A 22,699-nucleotide genomic window follows, 5' to 3' on the forward strand; every position below is an offset into this window, starting at 1 on the left:
TTTTTCTCTATTTTTTTATTTTTAGCTTCAGAAATTTCTGCTCTTGATCTTTCTCATTTCTTCCTTCTGCTTGCTTCGGGTTTATTTTTTCTCTTCTTTTCTAGATTCTCTTAAGGTAGGGACTTACTTATTGGAGACTTTTTCTCATTTCTAATATAAGTATTTAGTGCTATAAATTTCCTGTCGGTACTGTTTTATTTACATCCCACAAATTTTTGGTATTTAAAATTTTTTTTCATCCAGTTATATACATTTTTTATTTCCTTTTGGCCTTATTCTTTGACTCATGAATTATTTGAGATATGTGGTTTAATTTTCCTTATATTTTCTATTATAGGTTTTAGTTTAACTTAATTATAGTCAGGGAACAAACTGTGTATGATTATAATTCTTTTAAATGTGTTAAGGTCATGGAATATGATGTCTCTTAGTGAATGTTTCATGGACATTTGAAAAAAGAAAATATGTGTCCTATATGTTGTTCAGTAGAGTTCTACATCAATTATTTAGATCTTGTTGGTTGATTGTTCAAATCTTCTATATCCTTGCTGACTTTCTGTCTAGTAATTCCATCAGTTGCTGAGAGGGAAGTGTTGGAAGTCCCAATTGAGGACTGAGACTCAATTTCTTCTTTCAGCTCTATAAGTTTGTGCTTCATGTAGTTTTGAGGGTCTTATCTGGTGCATAAACATTTAGGATTATTAAGTCTTCCTGGTGGACTGAACCTTTTATCATAATGTAATGTCTCTATTTGCCCCTAAAAATTGTCTTTGTTCTGAAGTCGACCTTATCATATATTAATACAAGTATTCCTGTCTTTTTTAAAATTACTATTTGCATTGCATATTCTTTTCCATACTTTTACTTTCAGCCTACCTATGTTATTGACTGTAAATTGAGTTTCTATAGGCAGCATATAGTTGGGTAATTATTTTTTAATCTGTTTTGAACATTTCTGTCTTTTGACTGATATATTTGGGCCATTTATATTGAAAGTAATTATTAATATGTTAGTGCTAAGTCTGCCATTTTATTACTTGTTTCCTCTGGTTGTCAATTCTCTAGTTCTCTTTTCTTGTCCTCCTGTGGGTTATCTGAAGATTTTTCAGGACTCCATCTTGATTTATTTATATTATTTTTGATTGTATCACTTTGTATAGTTTTCAGAGTGGTTGCTATGAGTATTATAATACACATACTTATGACAATCTACTGGTATCACCATTTAGCTACTTCAAACAATGTACAGAAACCTTACTTCCATTTAGGTCCCTTTAACTTACCCACTTTAAAATATTATTTTCTCGAGTATCAAATGGTTATAATTTTGTTTCAATCAGCAAATTTGATTTATCAAAGTTATGAGGAAGAGGATAGTGTGGGGATTAATTTTATGTGCCAACGTGACTGGCCCATGGGATGCCCAGATATTAGGTCAAACGTTATTCTGGGTGTTTCTGCTAGTTTGTTTCTGGATGAATTTCACATTTAACTCTATAGACTGAGTAAAGCAGATTCCTCTCCCTAATGTGAATGGGCCTCAGCCAGTCAGTTGCAGGCCAGAGTAGAACAAAAGACTGACCCTTCCCTGAATAAGAGGGAATTCCTCCTGCCTGCCTGCTTTCAACTGGGGCTTTCAGTTTTTTCCTGCCTTTCAACTGAAACATCAGTTTTTCCTGGGTCTCAAGCCTGCCAGTCTTTGGACTGGACTTACACCCTCAGCTCTTCTGCATCTCTAGCTTTCTGACTACAGGTCTTGAGACTTCAGCTTCCATGGTCATATAAGCCGAGTCTTCTAATAAATATTATTATATATGTCCACACACATATACATGTACATCCTATTAATTGCTTCTCTGAAGAATCTTTACTAATATAGTTTATTGCATGTGCCTACATTTCTGCTTTTTCCATTGTTCTTCCTTCCTAAAGCTCTAAGATTCACTCTTTCATCATTTCCTTTCTATCTGAAAAACTTCCTTCAGCCAATCTTAAAGGTAAACTGACTAGTAAATTCCTTTGTCTTCTACAAAACTCACCACACATGGTAGTGGAAACTTACTCTCGGGCAGCGTGGAGTACCTCTTTTTCTGGAGTTGCATCTAGATTTGGAGTGGGGCACAGAGGGTGCTTACAGGATTACATAGTTCCAAGGCTCAGAAGGAAGGTTTGCTGCCTGTCATTTCTATACGTAGGCATATGTTGAAAGATTTCTGTCTGTTATTTGGTTATTAATTCATGCTGGTCCTGTGGGGGTGTCCCCTTGTGAACAACTATGAGGGACCTTTAGGTAGGCCTGCACTTCGCTCACGTGGGCACGTGGGAAACATTCTCCTGTCACTACTCCAATCCAGGCTGCGTGAAAAGCTGTTTCCCTGCTCCTCTCAGAAGCTCCTTTGTGGTTCCCAGGCTCACCCAGCAGCCTGTATGTTCACTAAGCCCACGGGAAATCAGGAGGCTGCTTCGGGTCCATCTGCCCACTCTTGTGAGGGGCCAGAAATACCAGGATCTTACTGTTTTTGTGGACCCTTTGAGGGATGGAAGCCGGCAACTACTCTGTCCAAAACCAAGACTCATCGGTGGTTCCTGCTATTCCCACCCACTCCTTGGGGCTGGGCGGGGAAAGGAGCAGGGATCCTTCACATGCAAATGAAATTACTGAAGCTCTCTTTGCTTCCACTCTGATTCTCCCTTCTGTAGCCCAGAGTGTTCTGAAGTGGTTTCAGGTGCACTCTAAGAACCTTCCTGTTCTTCCAGGAAGCACACACTAAATTCTAAATTCAGGGGAAGAAGTGCCAGTGGTTAGGGGTCAGGCACCTCTTATTTAGAGAAGTGGCTGAAGTCCCAACCACCACCCTGTGGACCCCACTCCTACCCAGCCAATCCCAAAACCACACTCAGACTGACAGAGGGGAGGGGAAGTTCCCTCTGAAATGGATAGTTCTTGGAAGGCCATCTCTACTACCACATCTTTTCTCCTTTGAGGAGGAGATGTGCTACCATTTTCCTACCTGTATTAGTCTGTTGGGACTGTTGTAACGAAGTAAGACACACTAGGTGAGCTTACAAGAGAAATTTATCATCTCATAGTTCTGGAGGTTAGAAGTCCAAAATCAAGGTATTGCAGGGTAGGTTCTTTTTGATGGCTCTGAGGGAAGGATCAGTTCCAGGCCTCTCTCCTCAGCTTGAAGATGATTATCTTTTCCCTGTGTTTTCACATCTTTCTCCTGTGTGCATATGTCTCTATGCCCAGATTTCCCCTTTTTATAAGGACGCCAGTCATATTAGATTAGAGTCAACCCTAATGACTTCAGTTTAATTTAAAATCCTCCATGAAGACTCTATCTCCAAATAAGGTCACAATCTGAAGTACTGGAAATTAGGACTCCAATATATCTTTTTTTGGAGGTGGGGCTAAGTAAGTCCCTAAAGTCAAGTGATGGGCAAAAAAAGAGAGACTGGCATTTTGTTCCCTGATTAAATGCCTGCTTTATCAGCAGACTTGCCAGTCTCCCTGTGCTACCTGAGCAGGAGCAGGTAAGAGAAATGTGGTGAGAAGCCCCCCACCCCTGACTCCACCTCTACCTGCCTGGGCCCCAGCAGCATTAGGTTTTCAAAAGGAATGTTATTATCAGATGGATTCTGCACATGACCACAAGCCCCAAGAGCTGGCACACAGATAAGAACAGAGAACACAATCTTGCCAAGACTAACACAGTGTGGGAGAAAGGCACACACGGTTGAGGAACAGAGCTTTGTGCTGCCAGCAAAAGCTGGAAGACGCAGCTCAATCTCAGGGACTTCCAATGTCTAAGGGACCAACTGAGGGGAGCTCTTCATCCATGGGGGCCTGCTGGGCCATCTGTGACCCACGGAGACAACCAGAATAGTAATTACCTCCTGAGAACAGCACTGCAACTTTGTCAAGGCTGCAAGGTAAGGAGACCTCCACCCCTCCACCCCTCCATGGTTCCCCAGCACCTGGGCAGAAGGCAGGAGGGGTGGCATGAGAGCTGGAGTCTGTCTAGCCATAACTTAATTTGGCTATGAAATGGAGGTTTTCATAAATAGAATGGAATCTTCTAAAAAATTTTTTTAAAAAGAGTTCCTCTGAAAATACAAAAGTGAAAAATTATGGGCTGACAAGGTGTGAAGGGAGCTGCTACCCAGTAGGAAACAGACATTTGATTGAACAAAACCGAGGAAAGTGACTGGGAAAAAAGTCAGGCTTGCTCCTCATCGTGTTGAGACTGAACAGTAGATAATGTGCAGGTGCACACAGAGCAGCACTAAGGCGCAGTCCACTCTAGTTCCTGCTGGTTTACTTAGCACAACACTGTGGGCAGTCTCCCCTTACGTTACTTCAGAAATACAGCGTTTAATGACGATGCTTTCTATTATTCATCTCATAAATGTACTGTAATGTATTTAACCTTTTCCCCACAGGACATTCAGGATACATCTAATATTTTGGAATTATAAATCATGTCACAATCATCTTTGTACATACATCTGTGTTCAATTTCCATTTCAAAGGGGACACATGGTTATACCTACTTTTTCTTTCAGGTGGGAGGATTAATGCTAACCAGTTTCAGAGGTTAAGTGACCTGCCTTCATCATATGCTAAATCCAAGTTTTCTGAGACTGAATCACTGACTCTGTTATCAGTATATGGAAACTGTCCTTTATGCCTAATGTAAAACTTGAAAAGCTCTCTCATTTTCTTACCCATTTTCCTATATATTACTGCATTGTGTTATATTAGATGATGAGCTGTGTTTTATTTATAGCATATATAATATTGTGTGTATGTCTGAGCTCAATTTATTTTATATCCGCTAATTTCATCAGCATGGGAGAAAAATGGAGAAATTGACGAATTGGAGCTTCGCATGTCTGTTGTCAAAATCCGTCAAAGAGAGCTAGTTTGCCATGATAACAACCACTTGAGATCACAAATATATTACAGCACATAGGTCCGAACTTAACCTGAGTTTACTGCATGGTAGGAAACAGTAGCAAAATAGTGCTGAAGAATTATGGCTTTACTCTTCACTAAACATGGTTGGAAATCTGGATCTGCCATTTCTATACTGTATGACCCTGGACAAATTTTATCTCTGTGCCTCTGTCCTTATTCTGTGAATTAGGAATAATCATAGTACCTACCTCACGGCTCATGAGAAGATTAAACGAGAAAATTCCCATAAAGCTCTTAGGACCAGAATATGCCCCACAGAAAATGTTCAGTTAATGTTAGCTACTACTATTACCTCTTATTAGAAACCACAGGTCAACCTCAATTTAAGCATAGATATTTGGATTCTAACAGAGTTAATTCAAACCTTTACTCGGGGCTATTTGCTCTCTGATTTGAATATAAGACAGTCATGAGTTTTTAACCCTACACCAATTATATTTTTAATATATAAATAGAGATACATTAATGCATCTGTGAATAGTTATAACAATTATCACCATAATAAATAAATACAAAATAGAAAAGTAATTTTTCACTACTATAATAACCGTGTATCTTATATCCTTTAAGTTCCTTAAAGTTCTTCCACAACATAAGTGTTGATTGAGGAAAATAATGAAATGAAACCATATACTGGTTAAAAAGTAGCTAGGTTTAGCTTGAAATATAAAAGTTATTTATTTACAGAAAACATGCACAAGCAATTTTTACCGGCGCTTAATAAGGATCGTGGAAAAACTTTGCGAAACCAAAAACTATGTAACGGCAGCGAGTGACATTCCAACAAAGGGCTGCACCACGTCATCTCACCTCAAGCTGAAACCTCCTCACCAAAGCAAACACTTGCTAGAGAGGAATTTGGAGCTTTCCCACCACATTTAAGTGGAGACTTATCCTGGCCTCCCATGTAAACCTGGGGAGGAGGCCTCCTTTTTGCAGTGGTGCATTTCACATTTTTCTTTAGTTGTGTCACAGGGACAGTACCCAGTGGCCAGCAACACAGAGGAGGAAGTGGTGCCCAGGATAAGATAAAGGGTTCCTAACACTATTTAGAATTCCCCACAGATGGAAGAATGAGAAAATTCCTAAGCTTCTGCCTCTACCCCACCCACAGGGGAGGGTGAGAGGCAAGAGGCAGGGCAAGTGCTGGGGGTGCTGGAGCTGAGAGGTAAGTAAGCTGTTGGTTTTGGCAACGCCTGTTCCTATTGTTAGAGCACCACTGCCTGCTGCTGCCAACTCCCTAAAAGAATGTAACAAGTCCAGCACACAAGATTAATGCTCCTCTCCTGCATCTGGGGATGTTATAAATAAAGCCGGTGCTTTTTATATACTGTCTAATAGTACGCTACTCAACAGAAAGCAGACGAAGGAAACCGAAGAGAGCCTCGTTTTGCAGAGAGGAGGAAAAAACTGACGTCACAGATCCATTTTAAACACATCTCAAAATATGTTGGGAGATGTTCACACACTAAGGAGACACAGGACCAAGTCTATGGTCCCGTATACAAATTTTGCGTTTCTCTCTATGTGTGTCTAATAAAATATATGCTAATAATAATAATAAAAAAAATCTGGAGAAGTAACAGCTCTTGGATTTCACCTACAGGGAAAGGAATGCATATGATTGTAGTGGTGGTTTTTAAGGTGAAAGACAGGTCTTGCTCTAAATCTTTCATTGTCTAGAACAGAAGCATTTTCTCCCAGCAGTAAATGGGCCCCAGGCCCTCCTGCCTACCTGTGCTGGCGCTGGCGCTGGCGCTGGGGCTGGGGCTGGCCAGCAGTGGCCCTGGGCCCTGGGCGGGCGGCGGGGGCTGCCCATCACTCAGCTGCTTGACGCGTTTGCGGTGGGATTTGCCGTTGTAATGGACTTGGGCCTGGGCTGCCGAGTTTAGCTGGATGTTGCACACCTCACAGAAGGAGAACAGAATCTTCTTTTTCTCTTTACTCAGCTGGTCCTCAGGCCTGTCACTCTTTATCCCCTTTTCTTCAAAGCCCCGTAGAAAAGTTGCCATATTCATAATTCCATCTTCAGAGTAGTTGTCAGGGCTGAAGGAGTACTTCATACCTGAAAAAAAAAAGTACAAGTGCTTGTGAAATATATGCCTTATTTTCTAGTGTGATTATAACTAATTTTCATGGTAGGGTTTCATCTAAAATCTTCCAGCTACTCAGTGCTCACTCTCAGAAAAAGTTATCAAAAGTACTCAACTGAGCAAATACAGTCTTTGAACATGTGTTCCCTCTGTCTGGAGCAGTTTCTATTCCATTCTTGCCCCTCCTCTCAACTCTTTTGCCCTTTGAACTCTGGCTCACCCCTGACATCTCAGCTGGAGCATCACCCACTCTGGGAAACCTGTGTGACCCTGGGGATGAGGCAGATCCCGGTTCACCTGCTCACGTGGTGCTGTGTGACCTCCCTTCAGAACACCTATCAAAGCATGCACTTCATACATACTTTTGCTATTATTTGGTTTATGTCTGTTTCCCCAACAGAGTGTGAGCTCTGTGAGGACAGTAACCTCATTGCTGGAGATCCCTTACGCCTGAAACTACACCTTTTATATAACAGACACTCAAGTATCTATTGGAGGAAGGAAGGAATAAATGATGCTACAAATCCATACTGTGTAAAAGGGTATTTGTAGACACAAAGGCATATGTAATAAACACACACCTACACACCTGCACACCTGCCCACAGACACATGCCCTAACTTGGGGAGGAGGTGAATAACAAAGATTAAAACACATTATGTCTACAACTTACATTGGGTTGTATTCCAAAAGCCCCTTTATAAGTCAGCCAGTGTGAACTTGAACATATTTTCTTATAGATGTAGTGAAACAAATTATTTTTAGGTGTCCGGTTTAGCCCATAAACATCAATTTAATCTTTGATGAAGCTGAAATGCAGAACATCTGAAATACAAAAATAGCAGAAATACAATTTATGGCAATCTAGCAATTAAAAAGTCGAAAAAGAATAAAACAGAGATACAATTTTGTTTATTTTTAAGTGCTGATTTTCATTTATTTAGGTAAGGGTATAGTGATAAATTATAACCTAAGTAAAGATTTTAAAGGAGTCTTTTCAGTACCTGAAGAATCTTGGATAATGAAGATGGCCTTGGCTTTTTATTTTGCCCAGTTCTAGTTTTAATATATTTAATTTTTTTCATTTTAGCTAATGCCAGTATTTACCAGCATTTTTATACTTATCAGTGTGATTATTACGATGCTTTCACTACTCAGCTGGAACAAAGAAAAAGATACTCTCATAGAAGAAAGAGGAACAATGTTCAGAGAATAACTGGGCAAAAACTAAGGGAAAAGGGGTATGCATAAAAAAGATTTGGCTGAGGTGGACAGTACTGTGCTATGACGGATGAAGAGTTCAGATAAAGAAAGGATTGCAGCTTGTGAGGGATTCTGCCTGTGGGGGAAAATGCAAAGACACTGGCTTTGAGCAGTTTTGTTGATCCCAGTTGGCTTGGAGCTCTCTATGGAAGGGAAGAAGCAACGAAAGACTAGTCCATATATGGAGTTTGGAGTCAAATGTTTAAAATTCAGAAAATAAGTCAGAGTAAAGGGTATGACCATAAAGATATTGATTCTATGTATATGGAATGTCAAGAACTCATTCAGACCCACACACCCTATTGCAAAGTGCCATTATACATTATACCATAGGTTAAATCCCAAACTTCAGAGAGTTGTTAGGAAATTGCTAATTTTGATACATTAAACCTATTTGTTCCATAAACACTTTACCCAGATACTACCAATTTAAGGAACTCTCTTCCACAAAATTTTCCAAATGAATCTATTCCTTTCAGCTCTCCACAAAGGCTGTTTTCTTCCTTAAAAATCTTTTCAGACTATGCATAAATCAGGTGTAAGCAATTCCTAGAGCTGAGTTGTAGAAAATAACTCTGTTATAATTGAAATGTGATTTGAACTGCACATATATCAACATTTTTGCTGTATTCCCTAAATCCAAAATACCATGCTGTCACAAAGCCATTTTTTTCTCATAAAACTTTTGAAAATACTAGTGCCATAGAAAAATTATGTTCAAACATACTACGTTGCATCCTCTCTTAAAATACTAAAATTTATCTTAAGAATTACTGAACTAAATGATACAAAAGATACATAATTTTTAAAATAAGCTCATCTTTAATATAGTATGCCTTGCCTAGAAATCTAATCCATTGTAAAACATAAGGAAAACCAGTAACTTTTAGCCTTGCAAAGAAAGCGAGGTCAGGCATCATCTCACTGAATCATTTCAGCTCAAGCAGCTAAGATTGTTGACTCAGCTGAGGATGGATGACACTTTCCTCTGGAAATTTACCTTCTGTGGAAGTGGGTGGACTTGCCCATGTTGCTAATTAACACATGGTATTTCACAGAAACAGGAAATTCATCAATCACGACGCTCCATTTTAAATTTGAAATCTAAAAAATGACTTCTTTGTATTACCTCTTACAAGACATAAAGCCAGCTTATCTGTGCTTTTCTGATTGACATTTGTCCTAGAAGTAGGAGTTACTCTTACTTACAGACAATTCCCCAAACCTCCAGCACCGCATTCATGGGGCCACTTTAGGGAGGTAGAAATGCCTGGAGGTGGAGTGTACGTTCTGTCTACCAAGTCCCAATTTATTAGTCCTAGTGCTGGCTTCACCACACGTCCTCCCCTCTTAGGGGAAAAATAAGTTCAGCTCCTGTTAACAGCCACTTGCAACCAGAATATATTTAGTTCCAGAGGTCTTGGGAAAAGGACCTAGAAGTGGCACAGAAGCAAGATATCAGTCCCAACATCCACTTTTAGCCTGAGATGATATAATTTCTAGGCTTATAATATGTGTGGTGATGATAACACTTATAATGTCAACTTTCTGGCTAAGGGGATCTTAAATTACATGTTTCACTTGCATAGGGCAGAAGGACCTTCAGAAATATCCAATTTTAAACACAGCAGTGGGCAGGATCCTGCTTTGGAGAGCCATGCAGGCTTCTCTGTAGGTAAGAGAAGTCAAGACACCAGACCAACTGTTCTACACTTTTTTGTATTATTTTGTCAGGTTAGATAGCCAGGCATTTAACATTCATAAGAGAATAAGATATTTTGGTGCAGTTCATAGAATAAGAAAGTTGGTCCTTGAGTTGCTGCCTTGGGGGAAAAGACAAGATGGGATAGTTAGTGACTATCTAAAAGGAGTGATTTTTCAATGACCAAGATGCAACGCATCAGGAAATTTTGTACTTAACAACTTACTCTAAAACTGGCCGTGAACTGCATAATTATCCAGTTGTCTTTTATAATAAATTTAAATAAAAGGAAGCTCATTCAGAGGTAAAGACCGGAAGCCACAAGAAGATTGTAAACACGTTATTTTAGAAAGAACTGTCCAGGACTGCTGAAGCTCAAACTGCACTATTCTGTCCAAGCCCCACATTTTGGGGTCATTTCAGATGGATAAACTCATCTTTGGGGAAAGTATTGATTTTGTTCTGAGTTATTTTAGGGAAAGGCCACACCTCTTTGGATGGGTGTAGGATTACCCCAAAAGGAATATATTTTTCCACTGTGAGTCTTACTGCCAGATTGACAGGGGCAGGAAGTAGACACAGAGAAGGATGAGCCTGTGACTGTCTTGGGCCTGGGGGACAGGGGCTCTGTATGCAGGTATGAGAGACTTGTTCCAGGCATTCCCTTTGTGTGGAGGTAAACTGAGTCCTGGCACATAGAGAGAGGCCTGAGACTAAGCAGAGAAGGCTGAACAATAGAGAATGTCCATGCAGGGCATTGGTCTGTGACCTCAGAGGACCTCTATATCTGGGAACAAGTGTGAATTTCTTGACTTGTATTTCTTTTTTTCCTTTTTTTTTTAATCCTGAAGCCATCAGTGAAATGATGCAAACATCACAGCTGATCTTCCTATTACTGTGGGGACTTGTATGAGGGTCTAGAATGGCACCTGGGGTCAAAGCCATCCATGGGAGAGCAGCGGCATGGGACTCAAGGATTTTGGTGGCCAGCAGAAGAATGATGCCATGTCCCAGAACCAGGCAGCTGCTTACGATGTTGAATAGCAACTGGGTTGGGATATCTCAGGAATTCAGAAAGGCACATAAGAAACACAAGCTGGTTAAAATATTGGAATTCTTACATCAAGTAGGGTAGAGATTTGAACTACTCTGAATGAGCTAATATGAAAGGTGAATAGGCTGGGGCATTTGAGTGATCTAAATGTAAATAAAACAAGGTTATTTTATTCTCATTCAATATTGTAGACCCTAAGCCAACTAGATGCAGAACACTTAGAAGATGCACCATAAACCTTTGGTAAAATGAAATCGTTGCTATAGTTAATTCAGCTGAAGTACAGCTTCAACCAAAAGCTGCTAGTTAATTTGGCCTTGGCCTTCAGAAGACCCAATGGTTGAATGTCTACGTAGATCAGTGTCTTTTCTGGCATCCTTGATCTTCTGAATGGTCCAAGTTACCATTATACACATACAGTATAACAGTGTCAATAATGAGAACGTAGAATGTATTCTTAGTGCCAGAATATGAATTTCAAACATATATGCTCATTTTGGATAAAACTAGAATTGAAAATATCTTTATATGCTTAGTACATTGATAGTCTATCAGTAAAAGTAAAAATGCATGTTTCTTATCGCAAGAATAAAATGTTGCAGTGATTAATGTTAATTATGAGACTGTTAATCTTATATAAGAAACAATTAATAAAAGTTGTCAATCAGTTAAATAGGGAAATTGATTGACAACTAAATCCAGTACTAGCTGTACAGCTATAGAGAGGACATATACTTATTTTGAGGTAAAAATATTCATAATCAGATAAGCAATAAGTTTAACAGTAAGACAGAAATCAGATCATATCATAATTCTAATCTTTGTAGCAATATGTGGTGTAGTAGCTTTCATGATATTAAACAAATAAACTTTAAGTTCTGTATTTAGTTTTTATTTATTTAATTCTACTAGGGCATGAATGCTTCTAGAAAAAGATCCTACTTGGAAACTCTTCTCATCTTCTGAGGATGAAACAAAAGCAAAAGGCCAGCTTGCTACCTCAAAATTATTACCAAGGAGATAATAATTAAATTACCAAGGAGAGAATAATTAAATGCACCAAAAGGTACATATGGAACACCTCGAGCCACAGCAAGAGAAATTATTATGGACTGGGCCACAGTCTTCGCAATGAGGAAGCCCAGATTCCATTCACCTTCTGCCCTGCCTGAGACACTGCAGCCCCAGTCCTCCCATGGCAGTGCCAGGTCAGGGATGCGACCTTGAACTCTTCTCTGAGGAGGCCCTGGAGCCAATCCAGCAGCTCAACAGCTGAGTCTGTGTGTGAAGCCGGAAGGAGCTCTCCCGGCTCCCTGAGATTCCTGCCAAACCACCTTCCGTGACTGGCGTGGAAGGGAACACAGGCAACTCATAGACTGTCCCACAGAAGTCAGCTCTGTGCACCAAGGAAGTAACACTCTCAGTTCACTGAACTCTCAGGTCATCTTAAAAAGCTTACAAACAAGAACGGTATGTTCTGGCTTTTGCCACGTGGGAAAGTATAGAGTACAACTAAAGAGACCACGTTACATAGTTTAGTTTTATTTCTAATCATAATCTCTATATATGCCACAGACATGTTTTTACATTTATTGCATTTTTTTTTTACTCATTTGAAAGTAATTTGTATCATTCTAGAAGTTTGGGAAAATACAAACAGCAGAAAAAAACTGGGGGGAAATCCTCCACATTCCTACCGGTCGAAGTTAACTACGTTTTTATTTATTTCTAGCCTTTTGAATTGCACATATTGTTTTCACAGAACTCTGGTTAGACAACAGACACTTGCTAAGAGTTCAAATATATAAATATATTAGGGCTGAGCTGTCAGATTGATCATATTTACCTGCAATTTGATTAATAAGAAATCAATTTGTCCCCATCTCTGGTAAGAATGAAATGTAACTATAGCCAAGTGTTTTAAAGAAGAGAAACAGCTCTGTGAACATCTTTACTGGGGAGGGCTGCCTTGGTCCCTACATTCTGAGAGGAACTGATGTTTGAACTAAATATCATTTAGTGATATAAGAACTAAAGGATGCATTGAAGTAAATGGAGGAATGTTCCAGGCAAAGGAGATTGCATATGCAAAGGTCCAGAAGCAGGAGGAAGGATAGCAGGTGTGAAAAACTGAAAGCAGCCCAGTCCACCTAGAGCAGACAGGGCAAGGGGGAATGAAATGTAAGACAAAGCTGGAGAACTAAGCAGGGGCCAGGTAATGAGGGTCCTTGCAGGCCAAGCTGAGGTATCTAGGGAAGGTGCAGAAGCGTGTTAAACTAGACGACTGGTATGATCAGATCTGACTTGTGAGAAGATCACTTGGCCTTCAGAGGGAATAAAAGATGTGGAGCACAGTAGAGACGTTGCCACATGATATGGATAGATTCTGAAACTATTATAGTTATCCAAGCAAGAGAAAATGGTCAATGGCTGGGCCTGCATGGTGATGGTGATGGTGACAGCAGAGGGGAAAAGTGGGTAGATTCAAAAATCTTGAGAAGAAAAATCAACAGGACTTGGCAATGGATTAAATGGGACTGAGGAGAGAGGGAGGAGTGGTGTCAAGAATGACTCCATGGTTCTAAACAGTATTAAAAATATCTGGGTGTCCTGGTTCAGGGCGGCAACAGCAAGGTCACAGACAAACTGAATCGACAGCTACAAATGGAACAATTTCCTCTGAAAACAACTTAAAAGTGGCAGAGCAACCCCTTCACATTGGGCAAACAAGAGGGAAACCCCATCAAAGCAGGTAGGAAAGGCGGAGACACAATCTCGTCATAAACCCACCCCTGGTGCAGCAACCCTCAATCAGGGGTGAACTCAGGACCCAGAGCTTCTTCCTCAGGAGTGAAGGATTCATACCCCACATCAGGCACCACAACTTTTAACACTAGCAGTTGAGAGACAAGCCCCCAAAACATGTGGCTTTGAAGACCAACAGGGCTCGCACTGAGGAAACCTGCAGGGCTGTGGCAAACTAAGGAACATCTATTAAATGGCGCCCCAGATTCACCGCCCTAGAGCTCAGCACAGAAGCAGCCCTTTGAAAAGTGCTTAGACTTAAGGAGAAAGAGATTCATTTTCTAATTTTAAAGTGCTGGCCTAAAGGGCAGAGGCCTGCTGAGATACTCCTGGGGTGGAGGCTGGTGGCCTCTCTCTGCCATGCTGAAGCCAGCAGATGCCATCCTTTTTTTTTTTTTTTTTTTTCCTTTTTATTCCCCTTTTCTATTTTTCTTCTTTTTTTCCTGTTCTTTTTCTTCTCCTTATCTTTTTTCTTTCTTCAGTGAGTGCCACCTTTGCACTCCCCCTCAGCCTTGTTCCAGCCAGTGGGTACCATCTTAGAGCTCTGCCCCTGCTGCACTTCAAAGCACCAGTATCTCCCAGGGGGAAAACTTCCATACACATCTGGTGACCAAGTTTGTATGTCTGGTAACATGGTATTTGCAGCTGCCACCCAAGGGACTCGTTTCTGGAGGCCAAGGCGAGTTTGCGTTCCTGGGTCCTCATGGGTCTGTAACAATTGAAGAGCGTTCTTGGCAGCCAATTACTCCCAGGGCACTGTGCAGACAGCAGACAGAAACACACTCCCTAGTTTTTCTGAGAAAGAGGCCTATTTGCCTGTCTAGGAACTTTGGCCCAAGGAGCAGTCATCTGGTTTGGCACATTTATAGAAGCCTAAGATGGGCCTCTCAGAGAACAGGCTGGTGAACGCAGTCTTTGTGCTCTCTCTTTGCCTCGCCCCAACTCACTGGTATCTTACAGAACGGAGTTTATTCCCTTCTCTGGGGGCCTGATTTTTGTGGGTACTGCCAGGGAATTCCTTTACATTGCCTGGCTCTGATGGCCAGCAGGTTTATGCTTGTGGGTCCCCCAAGACTGTAACCAATGGAGAAAGAGTTCTTAAATAGCTAGCACCTTCAGGCACAGCAAGAGGCAACAGACCCAGGAGCCCAGTCTCTCCGGAAAGAAGCCTGTTAGCGTATCATCACAGCTGCAGCCTGAGGGGAAGGCTTCTAATTAAACATACGTCTCAGGGCTGCATGCAAACCTTTCCTGAGACCTAGGAGGGCAGGAACTATCTTTGCCCCTCCCTCTGCTGTGCTCCTGTGCACCGTCTCTCAGAAGGGAGCTCCTATATGTGTCTGGTACCCCACTTTTACATCTAGTTCCCTGGGTTTTGCCGTTGTTGCTCAACAGATACCCCATGATCTCCCTTTAGGCAACAGGGGAGCTTGTGTTCCCTGGTCCCATGGGACTGTAACAATTGGAGAGACAGTTCTTTACAGGCTACCACCTCCAGGGCACTGAACAGACAACAGACTGAAACACATTACCAGCCTTTCCGTGAAAGAGACTTACCTGCTAGACCCAGAGCTTAAGCCTTAGAGGCAGGCATAAGTTTTGGCACGGCTCACATCTAGAGGCTACAGAGGTGCTCTCGGGAATAAAATAAACCTCAGGGGAGAAAAATGCTTAATGAAAGAGATATAAGTAATTTTCCTGATCAAGAACTCAAAGTATTGATCATAAAGAGGCTCACTGAATGGACAGAGTGAGAACTTTAACAAAGAGACAGAAAATATAAGGAAGTCCCAAACAGTATTCACAGAACTAAAGAATATAATAACCAAACTGAAAGAAATCTTAGCATACTTCTAAAAACAGTCACCAAACATCAAAGGAGAGAGCAAGAGAAGAAAAAAGGAACAGAAGACTACAAAACAGCCAGAAAACAATTAACAAAATGGCAATAAGTACATATCTATCAATAGTTACTTTAAAGGTCAATGGACTAAATTCTGAAACTCAAAGACATAGAATGGCTAAATGGATTAAAGAAAAAAAAAGACCCATCTACATGCTGCCTACAAGAGACTCACTTCAGATGACATATACAGACTGAAAGTGCAGGGATGGGAAAAAAAGATATTCTGCACAGATAGAAACTGAGAAGCTGGGGTAGCAATACCTATATCAGACAAAATAGACTTTAAAACAAACACTATAAGAAAGAAGAAAAAATGAAGGCCAAAAATACTACAAAGAAGGCAACATCAAAGACAAGAGCAGAAATAAATAAAATAGAGGCTAGAAAGACAATAGAAAATATCAATGAAACCAGAGCTGGTTCTTTAAAAAGATAAATAAAATTGACAAAACTTTAGCTAGACTCACCAGGAAAAAAAAAAAAAGAGAGAGAGAGAGGCATGGAACACAAACAAATAAAATCAGAAAAGAAAGAAATGTTACATCTGATACTACAGAAATACAAAGAATCATAAGAGATTACTATCAACAATTATATACCAATAAGTTAGACAACCTAGAAGAAATGGATAAATTCCAAACATACAATCTTACCAGATTGAATCATAAGAAATAGAAAACCTGAACAGATTGATTACTTATAAGAAGATTAAATCAGTAATTTAAAAACTCCCTACAAACAAAAGTCCAGGACCAGATGGCTTCAACTAGTGAATTCACCCAAACATTCAAAGAAGAATTAATACCAGTCCTTATCAAACTCTTCCAGAAAACAGAAGAGAAGGGAATACTTCCAAACTCATCTTATGAGGCCAGTATTACCCTGATACCAAACCCAAAAAAAGACACTACAAAAAAAGAAAATTACAGGCCAATATCCTTGATGAACATAGATGCAGAAATCTTCAATAAAATATTAGCAAACTGAATTCAACAACACATTAAAAAGATTATACACTATGAGCAAGTGGGATTTATTCCAGGGATGTAAGTATGGTTTAACATCTGCAAATCAATCAACATGATATACCATATTAACAAAATGAAGGATAAAAAAATAATATAATTATCTTAATAGACACAGAAAAAGCACTTGATAAAACTAAATATTCAATTATGAAAAAAACTCTCAACAAAGTAGGTATAGAGGGAATGTACAACAACACAATAAAGTCCATATATGACAAGCTCACAGCTAACATCATATTCAATAGTGAAAAGCTGAAAGCTTTTCCTCTGAGATCAGGAACAAAACAAAGATGCCCACTTTTACCACTTTTATTCAACATAGTATTGGAAGTGCTAGCCAGAGTAATTAGGTAAGAAAAAGATATAAAAGGAATCCAAATTGGAAATGAAGAAATAAAACCATCTTTTTGTAGATGACATGATACTATATATAGGAAATCCTAAAGACTCTACCAAAAAACTATTGGAACAAATAAATTCAGAAAGGTGCAGGATACAAAATCAATATATAGAATCTGTGCATTTTTATACACTAATAAAAAAACTATCAGAAAGAGAAATTAAGAAAACAATCCCATTTTCAAGTGCATCAAAAGGAATAAAATACCTAAGAATAAATTTAACTAAGGAGGCAAAAGAACTGTACTCTGAAAAGTATGACACTGATGAGAGGAATTTCATTAATATATTGAAGACATATATAAATTAAAAGTTATTCCATGCTCATGGATTGAAAGAATTAACACTGTCAAGATGTCTATACAACCCAAAGCAATCTATAGATTCAATGCAATCTCCTTCAAAATGCCAATGGTATTTTTCACAGAAATAGAACAAATAATTTTAAAATTTGTTTGGAACCACAAGGGACCCCAAATAGCCAAATCAATATTGAGAAACAAGAATAAAGCTGGAGGCATCACACTCCCTGATTTAAAACTATATTACAAATCTATAATAATCAAAACAGAATTGTATTGTCATAAAAACAAACACATAGATCAATGGAATAGAATAGAGAGCTCAAAAATAAAGCCATGGATATATAGTCAATTAATTTATGACAAAGGAAGCAAGAATATACAATAAAGAAAATACAATCTCTTCAATAAATGATGCTGGGAAAATTGGACAGCCACATGGAAAAGAATAAAATTGGACCACTATCTCATATCAGGCACAAAAATTAACTCAAAATGGAATAAAGACTTGAATGTAAGGTCTGAAACCATAAAACTCCTTGAAGAAAGTGGTAAGCTCCTTGACAGAGATCTTGGTGACAATTTTTTAAGTGTGACACCAAAAGCAAAGGCAATAACAGCAAAAAACAAACAAGTGGGACTACATCAAACTAAAAAGCTTCTGCACAGTAAAAGAAACCATCAACAAAATGAAAAGGCAATGGGCTGTGAAAAAATATTCACAAATCATTTATCTGATGAGGGGTCAATATCCAAAACATATAAAAGACTTAAACAACTTAATAGCAAATAATAATAATAATATGATTTAAAAATAGGCAGAGGATCTGAATAGAGATTTTTCTAAAGAAGATACAGATGGTCAACAGGTACATGAAAAGATGTTCAACATCATTAGTCATCAGGGAAGTGCAAGTCAAAAACACAAAGAGGTATCATCTCACACCTATCAGAATGGCAACTACTAAAAAGACAAAAAATAGCAAATGTTGGCAAGAATGTGAAAAAAAGGGGAACTCTTGTGAATTGTTGGTGGGAATGCAAGTTGGTGCAGCCACTATGGAAAACAGTATGGAATTCCTCAAAAAATTAAAAATAGTACTATCATGTGATCCAGCCAGTCCACTTCTAGTTATTTATTTGAAGAAAGCAAAAACACTAACTTGAAAAGATATAGTCACTCTCATGTTCATAGCAGCATTATTTACAATAGCTAAGTTATGGAAACAACCCAAGTGCCCATCAACAGATGAATGGATTTAAAAAATGTGGTATGTATACACATTGGAATATGATATGTATACACATAAAAAGAATGAACTCTTGTGATTTATTATAAAGATGATAGATGATTATGTAGTGATGAGAGAATAGTCATTTTAATAAATGGAATGGGCTGACTGGTATCCATATTGGAAAAAAATCTCGATCCCTACACCTCACACTATATATTAATTCTAGACGGATTGCAAATCTTAAATGGTACAGAAAAAATAATGAAGCTTTCAAAGGAAAAGATAGAAGAACATTATCATGACTTTGGAGTTGGCAAAGACATAAAAAGTATTAACAATAATATGAAAAAATATAAGAATATATTAAAATTAAAAATGTTTCTTCATCAAAAGGTACCATTAAGAGATTTAGAAGGCAACTCACAGAATGGGATGCTATATTTGCAATATATGTATCCAACAAATGACTTGTATCCAGAATATATATGAAAACTCTTTCAAATCAATAAGACAGACAACCCAGTAGAAAAATAAACAGAGGTCTTGAATTCACAAAAGACAATATCCCAATGAACATGAGGAAAGGCACTCAATCTCATTATTCATTAGAAGTACTGGAAGCAAATTAAAGCCACAGTGTAATACCACTACCTCCACCAGAATGGTTAAGATGAAAAGGAAAGAAAATACAAAGTTCTTGATGAGGAAGTGGAGCACCAAAAACTTACACATGGCCGGTGAAGTATAAATTAGTACAACTACTTTGGAAAGCTGGGCATAGGTATAGTCTAAGACTGAGCTGTTCTGCACTTAGGTATGCATCCAACAGAAGTATGCAAATAAGCTCACCAAATGTACAATACTCACAGTTTATAGAAGCACTATTCATAACAGACCCAAACTGAAAAAGCATATAAATGCCCATCAACAGTAAAATGGGCAAATACATTGTAATATGCTAATTCCACAAGGGAATAATAACATACCGCAGTAAGAACTAATGATTTACAACTAACTACATGCAACAACATGGATGAATCTCAGAGTAGTAGTGAGCAAAAGAAGCCAGATCAAAAGATTATTAATTGTATGATTTCATCTATCTATTGGAAATACAAAATCATGTAAAACTAATCAGTGATGTTAGAAGTCAGGGTAGTTATCACTTTGGGAGATGGTCAGTGGTGAAGCGGGGAGACTAATGACTACAAAATGGACCAATAATGTTCTATGTTTCCAGCTGGCCGCTGGTTACACAGGCATGGTCAGTTTGCAGAAATACATCGAGCTGTACATTTATAACACGTTTCTAGATGTATATTTACTTCAATAAGTGTTTTAAAAAGTCATATGTTCAACAGAGAATATTTGAGAAATATCATAAAAAGAAAGTAAATTAATCCCCCTCAAGCCCACCACCAGAGATTTGCGTTTTAATTCACACTATATTTTTCTAGGTTTTTAAAAATGTGACTACATATTTATAAAAACCTAGTTACTGTACACACAATCTGTATCTTGCTGTTTTACTTAACATATTATGCACATCTTTCTATGCATTAAATATTTATCTTTAACATCAGTCTTAATGACAGAAAAATATTCTCCCTTCAGAGATAATTTAGCCAAATTAGAGTCTCATTCCTAAGATATGAGGATTCCCCCAGGAGGACAAGGCCAAGACCAGGGAATCTTAAGCACCCCTGAGGCCTTCACAGCCATTTCTTCCAAACATTTTCAGATTCTAGGGGATCAAGGATCACCAAAATCATTTCATTTCCCCCAGAACCTTATGGGTGGTAGTAAGACAGTGTTTTTTCACTTTCTGACTATTTTAAATATTCCTGGAAAAGAGTTTTTTCCTATCTGTGTCATGCGTATCCATGATTATTCTCTTAGGATAAAGTCTGGGAAGTAGAGTTCCCAGGTCCACTTCTGATACATGTGGCCAATTTGACCTCTAAATAAGCTATACCAATTTACACTTCTATCAGCCGTGTATGAAAATGTTTATGTCCCTTCACCCTCAACAACACTGAGGAAGCTGTTTGAAAAACTCTTAGTCCATCTGACAGGCACAGCGTGTTTCCAAATGCACTTATGTGATTACTAGCATAATTGGGCAGTTCTTCATATGAATATTGACCATGTATTATAGCTTTTATTAGTGAATTTCCTATTCATGACCTTAACATATTTTCTTTTTTCAACTGAAGTTTATCTCTCTTGTTGATTTTTAAAGACATTTTTGTATATTAGGCACATTAACTCTGTCTCTCATATATCGCAAATATTTTTCCATTTAATTTACCTTTTCATTTTGTTCACAATCTTCAAATGTACTTGTTTTTATTTTTCATGTTGTCAAATCTATCCATCTTTTCATTTATGATCACTGTCTTTAGCTTAGAAAAATCCTTTCCTGGCCTGTGTTACAGAAGTTCTTAATTTTTAAAAATAATCTTGTAATTTCCATTATGGGTTTAAACATGATACACAGAAGAAGAAAAAAGAATAAAAGCCTAAAAACCAATACACTCTCTCTTAATGTGTTAGGGTCATATGGGACAATTGTGTCGATGGCTGTGGCCACTATTAGGTGGTTACATTGAAAGCCAAGGAAGAGGAGGAGGTAAAGCAAGAAAGGTTCTTGTTACACAAGTGAAATATTCCTTCCTGAAGACCTTGGTGATGAGCCATCATCCTCTTCAACTTGTTGGAAGGGACTGGGCTCTGTCTTGGAGACCATTCCAGTGTACTCTTATGACAGGCAGGAAGACAGAGCAACCCAGCTTCCCTGCCACTCTGAGTCTAGAGGAGCAGAATACACATCCAGTAAACAATCTCCATCCAGCTTTTCCCAACAACTTCTCTCTCTTCAGCTACAAAATGTGGATACTAGAGGTTTGTCTCCATGACTGTTCTGAAAGCTAAAAGTTGAATCACTGTGAAGCCTTGAAAAACTGTCATATAAAAGAATGGTGTATAATTAATTCACTGGAACAAAGCTTAGGTATTATTTGTCATTTGTTCTTTCAAAAGTCAAAGAAGTTGTATTAGTTGTGCAGCAGATGCAAAGTTTTAACATCTATGGGCATTCAAAAATAGAGAGAATATAAGCTTTCCTGATGATTACTTTTTCACATCAGAAAGTATAACTTTTGACAGTAATGTGATTTTCATTCTTCTCTTCTGTTATAATATTTTAAAACTTGGTCTGTAATAACTGCAAAGGTGATGCTGTATGTGTACACACACACACACACACACATACTTAGGTAATAATTAATATGGAGACATCATTGAGTTTAAAGTCATTATCTTCTCTGAGTAATTTTATCTGGTCCTTTGGCAGGTTCTTATCTCCCCCTTATAGTTACCCAATTACAAGCTACTGCCACTAACAGGGAACAAAGATAGATTTAGACAAGGGATTGTGTTCAATTGGGTCAAAGCACACAGCAAGCCTAACAGGCTTAAGAGAACATGAGAAGAAAATAGCAATTCCCACGGCTCCCTCGAGAATTTAAAACACCAAGTCAAAATTCAAAGCTGACACCTTTGGTAGGTGTGATATGGCTTCCAGGAAACGACCCTGCAAGCCCTGCTGGAGAAATTAATCCCAAAGGTACTACAGGCAGAAGATGACCCAATTATCGAGAAGAAGGTCAGGTATATAAAAGACAATGATAAGAAGAACAGGCCACAAAGACTAAAATATCTGAGCAAGTGAGATTGTTAGATTTTGATTGTGAGAGTCAAACCAGAAACTGCTCAGAAGAGAAAAGGAGAAACATGTCTTGTTGAAAGTCAGTGTCCTGATGTTCCAGGGGGCGAGACCAACTCTCCAGGTTTCAAATGAAATAGGAACCTCCAAGTTCATTATGTCATCACCCCACTGCTCACTGGAATCGATAAGAAATAGAGA

The 22,699-nt window shown here is 38.7% G+C and overlaps 1 protein-coding gene across 4 annotated transcripts in view; it reads right to left on the bottom strand.

Annotated features, from left to right (window-relative positions):
• ZNF385B (zinc finger protein 385B) overlaps positions 1 to 22,699 on the bottom strand; it is a 367,465-nt gene that overhangs the window by 274,427 nt on the left and 70,339 nt on the right. For 3 of the 4 annotated variants that reach the window (XM_032479851.1, XM_032479850.1, XM_032479848.1), the window contains exons 2-3: positions 7,751 to 7,902; positions 6,720 to 7,049 (exon numbers count right to left, since the gene is read on the bottom strand). In XM_032479851.1, the coding sequence (XP_032335742.1) occupies positions 6,720 to 7,047 (328 nt within the window). In that variant the 5' untranslated portion in view covers positions 7,048 to 7,049; positions 7,751 to 7,902. Of the gene's footprint in view, positions 1 to 6,719; positions 7,050 to 7,750; positions 7,903 to 22,699 lie in introns of those variants that run through there. The other variant, XM_032479849.1, reaches the window with a different exon arrangement.

This window comes from Camelus ferus, chromosome 5 (assembly GCF_009834535.1).
Source record: "Camelus ferus isolate YT-003-E chromosome 5, BCGSAC_Cfer_1.0, whole genome shotgun sequence".
Classification (NCBI taxonomy): domain Eukaryota; kingdom Metazoa; phylum Chordata; class Mammalia; order Artiodactyla; family Camelidae; genus Camelus; species Camelus ferus.